The sequence below is a fragment of the Carlito syrichta genome, unplaced genomic scaffold, assembly GCF_000164805.1.
Source record: "Carlito syrichta isolate Samal-C Ts95f unplaced genomic scaffold, Tarsius_syrichta-2.0.1 Scaffold316493, whole genome shotgun sequence".
Lineage (NCBI taxonomy): Eukaryota > Metazoa > Chordata > Mammalia > Primates > Tarsiidae > Carlito > Carlito syrichta.
Genome location: NW_007260589.1, coordinates 171,338 through 180,597, shown reverse-complemented (window position 1 = coordinate 180,597; position 9,260 = coordinate 171,338). Strand labels below are relative to the sequence as shown.

Below are 9,260 nucleotides of genomic sequence, written 5' to 3'. Positions count from 1 at the left end.
TTTAGTTTGCATCTCCTTGATGATTAGTGAGGTTGAACATTTCTTCATGTGTCTGTTGGCCGCTCGTATGTCTTCTTTTGAGAAGTGTCTGTTCATATCTTTTGCCCACTTTGTAATGGGGTTGTTTGTTTTTTTCTTTTCAGCACGTTTGAGTTCCTTGTAGATCCAAGATGTTAGGCCTTTGTCAGACATGGAGTTGGCAAATACTTTTTCCCAGTCTGTGGGCTGTCTCCCTGCTCTCCTGATGGTTTCTTTGGCTTTTCAGAAGCTTGTCAGTTTAATGAGATCCCATTTGTCTATCTTATCTCTTATGGCCCATGCGTTTTGGGGTTTTGTTCAGGAATTGGATGCCAGTTCCAATTACCATAAGGGTGTGTCCTGCCTTTTTCTAAGGTTCTTATGGTTTGAGGTTTTACATTTAGGTCTCTGATCCATCTAGAGTTAATTTTTAAATTACTTTACATTTAAATACAAAAAACCATGAGTCATGCATGGCTACTGTTTTGGACAATGCAGATGCAAGTTTTTTTTTTTTCTCCCTGTTATACAGGGTTAGAAATCCTCCATTCTTAAATATGCAATTCTTAATGCCTGAGTAGTTAAAAACTATCTAAGTTGGGTGTAATTTCATTTGGTGGTTAAAACTTTACTTGAACCAAGTGAATGCATATTTTAAATTTATAGCTCTTTGTGTATGCTATTGTTTTTCTAAAGAAATGGCAATGTATTTGACTATGTAGTACCCCCCCCACATTATTGGAAGTATTATAAAATTTTCAGCAACTACATCATAATATCTTTCTAAAATGGATATGTAGATATGTGCATGTGGATACATGGTATGAATATAATTCATGGAAATAAGTCTCTATCTGCATTTTGATCTATACATTTATCTGCATTTATCTCTCATGCATCTATCTACCTATCTAATCTAGTCTGTCCCATTAACATCTAAATACTTCAATACTAAAGACCAAGGACTTTCTCCTACATAACAATACTGGTATTTAAACTCAGGGAATTATCACAGATAAAATAATATTATCTAATAGCCTCTAATTGTATTTTCCCAGTTCTGCCAAAATATCTTTTAGAGCTTTTTTGGGTGGACTTCTTGCAGTCCATTCAAGGAACAAACCTTTAATTTGGTCACCTTGTTCTGGTAGTCTCCCTTCCTCAACAAAATTTCTTTTCCTTTGTTTTGCATCAATATATAATAGTTTTGAAGAGTCCGGCCTCCTTGGCATATAAAGGGTTCCAAAGCCTGCTTTTTTTGGTGAATGTTTTTCTGGAATTTAGTTTCCAAATATGTGTTTTTGGCAAGAATGTTACATGGGTGATCCTATGTATGACACACTACGTCACATGTGTGGCCACACTTAGTGAGATATGTCTGCCGGGGTTTTGTTTTTCATATACAACTAATTTAAAAAGTGACTACTCTAAGGCTTTGCAAATGTCAGTTTCCCAAATGATTCACTGAACAATTTTAATATTATTGATGGCCCTTGCCTGAATGATGATCTAATTTTTCATCTGCTCTGTGTTAGGCTGGGTTCGACTGTAATGAAAAGTTCTCCCACATTTTTAAATTATAAGAAACATATTGTATTTAAAAAAAATCTTATTGTAAAGATGTGGGGTACAATTCAGGATTAGGTATACAAGTGGTCATCATACAACATCAATAAGGGTATCTGATCTCAAACCAGACAAGGTGGGGCCTCCCTTTCGTCCCCACCTTGTCTGGTTTGAGATCAGATACCCTTATTGATGTTGTGTACCGCTGACTCTCACCCTGGCAGTATCCTGCTACTGCCAATCTCTTTCTTAGAGTATTATGGTAAATGTTCAGGGTCCGTGTATGAGTGAGAGCGTGTGGTACTTAGTTCTTTGTTTCTGTGATAGATCACCGAGTATGATAGGCTCTAAATCCATCCAAGTTGCTGTAAAGTTCATATGTTTGTCCTTCTGTATGACTGCATAATATCCCATTGTGTATATGTATCACATTAAAAAAAATCCAATTCAGTTTTGATGGGTAGCTTGTTTGGTTTCATGTTTTTGCTATTGTGAATAGTGCTGCAATAAACATGCATGTACAGGTATCTTGAATGATTTGAGTTCCTCCAGGTATATTTCCAGTAGAGATTTCTGGGTCATATGGAAGGCCAATATCTAGTTCTTTTAGAAATTGTCACACTATTTTCCAAAGAGGCTGCACTAGTGTGTATTCCCACCAGCAGTGTAGAAGAATTCCTTTTTCTCTGCATCCTCACCAGCATCTTTTGTTGTTTATTTTATTAATGATGGCTATTCTTTTTTGTTGTTGTTGTTGAAAGCAGGATTCATTGAGAGGGCAGAAAAGCTCCCACAGGAGGGGATTGGAATGAGTTACCCAATGATGGCAATTCTTATTGGTGTTAGGCGGTATCTCAATGTGGTTTTGGTTTGCATTTCTCTGATGATGAGTGAGGCTGAGCACTTTTTCATGTGTCTGTTGGCTGCCTGTATATCTTCTTGTTCTTTTTTTTTTTTGAGTTGGAGTCTCACTCTGTCACCCAGACTGAAGTGCAGTGGCCGCTTCTGGCCACCGCAGCCTCAACCTGCTGGGCTCCGGCAATCCTTCCGCCTCAGCCTTCCAAGTAGCCGGAATTACAGGCATGTGCTACCACGCCCGGCTGATATTTTGATTTATTGTAGAGGTGAGGTCTCGCTGCCCAGGTGGGTCTCGAACCCACGGGCTCAGGCAATCCACTAACCTTAGCCTCCCAAAGGCGCGGGATTACAAGCTGAGCCACTGAGCCCAGCTTGTATATCTTCTTTTGAGAAGTGTCTATTCATGTCTGTTACCCATTTTTTTAATGAGGCTGTTTGATTTTTTCCTTTCAGTATGTTGGAGTTCCTTGTAGATCCTAGATGTTAGACCTTTGTCAGATACCATATTGTATTTTTATGATAATCCCTCAGTAGATGTTAGTGTACTTGATGATATAGTTCTAGAAGTCATTTTCAATAGGATCAGACTTCCATTTAGAAATGGCTTCTAGCCGGGCTCGGTGGCTCAGCCTGTAATCCCGTGCCCTTGGGAGGCTGAGGTGAGTGGATTGCCTGAGCCCGCGGGTTCGAGACCCGCCTGGGCAGTGAGACCTCATCTCTACAATAAGTCAAAAAATCAGCTGGGCGTGGTAGCGCATGCCTGTAATTCCGGCTACTTGGAAGGCTGAGTGGAAGGATCACCGGAGCCCAGCAGGTCGAGGCTGCGGTGGCCAGGAGCGGCCACTGCACTCCAGTCTGGTCGACAGAGTGAGACTCCAACTCAAAAAAAAAAATGGCTTCGAGGCCAGGCTTGGTGACTCAGCCTGTCATTCCAGCACTTTGAGAGGCCGAGGCGAATGGATTGCCTGAGCCTGCGGGTTCAGAACAGTCTGGGCAATTTGGTGAGATCTCATCTCTACAATAAATAAAAAATTAGCTGGGTGTGGTAGCACGTGCCTGTAATTCTGGCTATTGGAAGGCTGAGGTGGAAGGATTGTCTGAGCCCAGCAGTTCGACGCTGGGGTGGCCGAGAGCATGTCACTGAACTCCAGCCTGGGTGATAGAATGAAACTCCAACTCAAAAAAAAAAAAAAGACATCTGGACAGATTACAGAAGCTTCTGACTCTCCAGGAGCCAACAGAAGCTTCCATTTTATTAATTAGTTAATACAATTAAAAATTAATAAAATTGATTGATTAAATTTACTGAGGCTGGAATTGCAGTGGCATAATCATGGCTCACTGCAGTCTGGGCCTCTTGGGCTCAGGTGATCCTTCTTCCTCAACCTCCTGAGTAGTTGAGACAACGGGCACACGCCATAATCCCTGGTTCATTTTTTTGGATTTTTTTGTAGCGATGAGGTCTCGCTATTTTGTGTAGGTTGGTTTTGAAGCCCTGAATCAAGTGATCCTCCTGCCTTGGGCTCCTAAAGTGCTGGGATTACAGTCCTGAGGCACTGCACTTGGCCAGTGAGGCTTCCATTTTAAAGCATAATCCGCGTGTGAATGTGTGAAAACTGAAGCGATGAAATAGAACATCAAGTAGGGATAGACACCAGTGTTCAGGCTTGGTGATAAACAGAGGGAATTCAGAGGGCCGCACCCAAGTTCCCAAATACTCAGGACTTCAAATGAGATTGGAGGGAACTCCAGCAAAATCCCTGCCACTGACCTTAACCTCATTCTACTCCTTACTGGGTCTGTCTGAGGAGTGTCACTGTTCTTAGGGCCCCAGTTTCCCCACCTCAGGATCAAAGAAATCAGACCACATGATTTCAGTCATTTCTTTCCACCTCTTGACTTCTTTATGTACCCTGAGACTTTTTGTAGCTTGAGCCTTTGACCCAGCAATCCCCTACTGGGAATATACCTGGAGGAACTCAAATCATTCTACCAAAAAAGATACCTGCGTTCGTATGTTTATTGCAGCACTATTCACAATAGCAAAAAACATGAAACCAACCATGTTACCCATCGATACTAGGTTGGATAAAAAACAATGTGATATATATACACAATGAAATATTATGCAGCCATAAAGAAGGTCAAACATGGACTTTGCAGCAATGTGGATGGATTTAGAGTCTATCATCCTCAGTGATCTATCAGAGAAACAAAGAACTGAGTACCACATGTTCTCACTCATAAGCGGACCCTGAACATTTACCATAATACTATAAGAAAGGGATTCACAGTAGCGGAATACTACAAGAGGAGGGGGGAGGTGGGATACAACATCAATAAGGGTGCTTGATCTCAAACCAGCCAAAGTGGGGACCCAAGGGAGGCTCAAACTTTAGCTGTATGATGACCCCTTGTATATCTAATCCTGAATTATATCTCACATCTTTAAAATTAAAAAGCAAAAGGGTAAACAAGAAAGAAAAAAACCCCTCAGTTAATCTGTTCTGTTATTTCCAGGGCACTACTATAATTACATCGCTGACTTCTGTGCTGCATGACAACAAAGAGTTTTCCAACCCTGAGATATTTGACCCTGGCCACTTTCTGGATGAGAGTGGCAACTTTAAGAAAAGTGACTACTTCATGCCTTTCTCAGCAGGTAATAGAAATTCATTTCCATTTGTACTTCAGAGGACAAGATAACTCTTTTGGGATCAGTTGACTCTTTTTTTTTTTTGAGTTGGAGTCTCACTCTGTTGCCCAGACTGGAGTGCAGTGGCCGCTCTGGCCACCGCAGCCTCGCCTGCTGGGCTCCGGCAATCCTTCCTCCTCAGCCTTCCGAGTAGCCGGAATTACCGGCATGCGCTACCACACCCGGCTGATTTTTTAAAAAATTTATTGTAGAGATGAGGTCTCGCTGCCCAGGTGGGTCTTGAACCCGTGGGCTCAGGCAATCCACTCATCTCGGCCTCCCAAAGGTGCGGGATTACAGGCTGAGCCACTGAACCCGGCTCAGTTGACTCTTTCATGACACCTCCTTTAGAGCTGGTAGAATGGCTCTGTACCTGGTCAATAACACCACTCCTGATACCCATGAGATTTCCCTGCCTCTGACACATCTTCATCATTGGGCCAGATTCATGGGGCTTTGGGGCGTGAATCCAGTTTTCACACAGAGAAAGCTAGAGTATAGATTGATTGAATTCTGCCTCTGGATACCTTGCTGAGCATTGTAAGACCTCATCTTAGCGGATGAATCTCATGTGACTGTTCCTTCCTCACCATGAGAAGGGCACCTAACTCCACAACTTTGAGCATCTTCTCTGTGGTGCCCTTTACCGCCCAGACTGAGCTCTGGGAATACATGTATCCTACGGCACAGAATGGACCTTTAAGAGGCTCACGCCCGAGTTGGAGGAGCATGCGAGTAGACAGAAATTTTTGTAATCTAGTATTAGTGCTGTGAGAGAAGAAAACACAGGATACTGGGAGCTCAGTGAGAGAAGCTGCCTGCTTCCTGCTTGTTTATAGGAAATAACATTCCACAGGAAAGGAGATGTGGGCTGCCTCACTGGAGGTGGGAAGCAAGACGAGAGGAGAAGGCAGGGCACTTTTACAGAAGGAATGGACCACAGGAGCAGAACACCTTCTGTAGACCCAAGGTGTCAGAACCTGCCAACAAACTTTGGGGTCAGGGAATCTTTGGGAATATGGCGGGATGCACTACTGCAAAAGTTCCAGAGCACCTTGATCTTCCTGCACTCATGATCATATATCTTGGATATTTAGTCTCTACAGTTAAAGTGTGTGGCAAGTCTTTAGCTATGGCGTTCCCTTCATTTTTTCCTATGGCTTTTGATGTCTGCTTTGGGTCTGGAACTGGACATCCAAAGGTGTCAAAGACCAAGACCTCACATTTTAGCAGGGTGGAAAAATAAGCAGAGAATAAGATTCAAGGTGAGCCATGCTTCAGTGGAAGCAGGAATATGACGAGGAAACCTAGAGAAGGCGAGATTGTATTGACTGGGGGTCACCGAGATCATGAATAGGAAAGGGCAGGGGACCTAGGTTTTGAAGGAAGCATAAGAGAAGTGCTTCCTGGACAAAGGGGACAGCATGAGCTAAAGCTTAAAGTGTCATGGTGTGTTGGAGATGGAAGGAAAGTGGATACACCTAGAGTAGAGCAGAGAGGATGTGAAGACTGGAAGGAGTGATATGGAATGTCAGAGGAGGAACAGAAGGTGAAAGGTCAGTTCAGACCACTTAGACTTAGGACAGACAGGGAGTCATTTAAAGTTTTAACGTGAGGGAGTGACATGTTTGGACCTGTGTTTTAGATCAGGTCAAAAGAACATAGTAAATGGTACAAATGCCCCAAACCAATGAAAGTTCCCTGGGTTTTATAACGCAAAGTACTTTCCTTAAGTTCTCTTAAATCCTTGCAATAATATGATGAGGAAGAAAAAGGCACTCCCCCCCTTTTTCTTCTGATATAGAAACTGAGGCTCAAAATTGTAAATGGTCTGTTGCAGGTCATCTAGAACTTCTGAGTATCAAAATAAAGTTTTCTAAAACTCCCCTCCAAAGGAAGGTATGCTGGGGAAAATGCTTTTACCTGAATATGGGGCCAAAGGTTCAAAAAGGAAACACAGTATATGAGCCTCTCCTATCAGTCCTTCTCCCTCCTGCCTACTGGACAAGAAATGCTAGGGTGTTTCTAGAAAAAGATTGATGGAAGCTTGAAGCGTCAAAAGAGCAGTTATAATATGGAAATAGGTCACACAGCACTTTGGGAAGCCGAGGCAAAAGGATTGCCTGAGTCCAGGGGTTCAAGACTAGGTTGGGTAACTTGGTGAGATATCATCTCTACAATAAATTAAGAAAAATTACTGAGGCGGAAGGATCACCTGAGCCCAGGAGGTCGAGGCTGCGGTGGTTGTGAGCATGCCACTGCACTCCAACCTGGGTGACAAAGTGAGACTCCGACTCCAAAAAAAAGTTGGACTACTTAGCAAAGTGTGCAGCATAGAGCTGATACTCAGTAAATATTTGTTAAATGAAGGGTGCCTGACAGAACAAACTATTAAGTGGATTGTATTCCTTGTCTTTCTGCATGTCCAGCCATCCTTCCAACCAGCCTGTCTTCCTTCCTTCCATGCATTCAATCCTTCATCAAGTAGTTGCTGTTTATTTTTTCCTTTTTTTTTCATTTTAAAGATGTGGGGAACAATTCAGGATTAGGCATACAAATGTTCATTATGCAGGTACCCTTGGTGATGAGGTGTGCCCCTCTCTCCCCTGGCAGTTTCTCTCAACTGCAAATCCCACCCCGCTTCCCCTGACAGTTTTCCACTATTGCCAAAACCTTTCTTATAGTATTATGATATTTGTTCAAGGTCCGCTTATGAGGAAAACATATGGTACTCTGTTCTTTGTTTGTGTGATAGATCACTTAGTATGATAGACTCTAAACCCATCTAAGTTACTGTGAAGTCCATATATTTGTCCTTCTTTATGGCTGCATAATATTCCATTGTGTACATGTACATTGTGTAGATTATTTTATCTAGTACAGCTTCGATAGGCAGCGTGCTTGGTTCCATGTTTTTGCTATTGCGAATAGGTTGCTGCATGCTTTTTGTGACAGTTCACAGCATAGTGTTTAAGGAACAAATCTTCTGTATTTGATATTTTCAGGAAAACGGATGTGTGTGGGAGAGGGCCTGGCCCGCATGGAGCTGTTTTTATTCCTGACCACCATTTTGCAGAACTTTACTCTGAAATCTCCGGTTGACCTAAAGGACATTGATATCACTCCAATTACCAATTCCTTCGGCCATGTGCCTCCCCCATTCCAGCTCTGTTTCATTCCGATCTGAAGGAAGGCAGACCATCTGGCTACTGCTGCATTATCACCCAGAACTCTCCCTCATTAAGGACATCATCTTCCTCCTCCCCTCCATGAGGGATGTCTTCTCTGACCTGTCATCTCACATCTCTCCATTTCCTCAAGATCCGATGAATATCAAACGGCCAACATATGTGTGATTCTCTGTACTCTGTAACACTTGTTTTGACCACCCCATAGCCAGTGCTGAGTTGTTAATCTGTTATTACCATAAACAGAGCAAAATGATAAGTATGTGACAGTTTTTCAGAGCCATATCTTCTCTACATGATCTAGATAAAAAGGATTATTATTTGCTGGGTCAATTGTTAGATTTCTTTTCTGAGCATTTCTACAAGTAAGAAATAGTAGAAAGTAATGTTCTAGGAGGCTATACTGGTCTTCATACTGATAAGCATAGAGAGAGACACAGGGAAAGTGGGTAGAGAAACTCGCTTGGTTGAGAGTCACGTAGAGTTATGGTAGGTTTCTAGAGATAATATAGAAAAACTATGTCCCCAAAACAGCTGTAGCCTGTAGGATAATAAGGAAACAGTCAACCATAGGATGGAACAAGCATTGTGTTAGAATTTATGTCCTGTTTTGTATTACTGTGAGAGCAAGATAAAGATTCAGAATATTCCTTTTACTTTGTGTTTCTAGCTTAGATCAAGTACAAATATATGCCTTTATGTTGCTAATTATGCATTCTGAGTGTTGTTATATTTCTGTCTCCAAACAAAACCAAAATCCCTGGTAAACGTCACCAGATTCTATTATCTTTCTGCTTTCCACCACATGCCTTTATACTTTTTAAAAATCTCCTTTCTAAAAATATATTTTATTTTAAAGATGTGAGGTATAATTCCGGATATACAGGTGGACTCCATACAGTTAAAGTTTGGGCCACTCTCTTTTTTTTTAAGTC

The 9,260-nt window shown here is 42.0% G+C and overlaps 1 protein-coding gene across 4 annotated transcripts in view; it reads left to right on the top strand.

Annotated features, from left to right (window-relative positions):
* LOC103277155 (cytochrome P450 2C18-like) overlaps nt 1-8,457 on the top strand; it is a 51,668-nt gene extending 43,211 nt beyond the window's left edge. For 3 of the 4 annotated variants that reach the window (XM_021707307.1, XM_008074575.2, XM_021707306.1), the window contains 2 exons: nt 4,963-5,104; nt 8,143-8,345. In XM_021707307.1, the coding sequence (XP_021562982.1) occupies nt 4,963-5,104; nt 8,143-8,324 (324 nt within the window). In that variant the 3' untranslated portion in view covers nt 8,325-8,345. Of the gene's footprint in view, nt 1-4,962; nt 5,105-8,142 lie in introns of all 4 variants that reach the window. The other variant, XM_008074574.1, reaches the window with a different exon arrangement.
* Nucleotides 8,458-9,260: the final 803 nt, after the last annotated feature.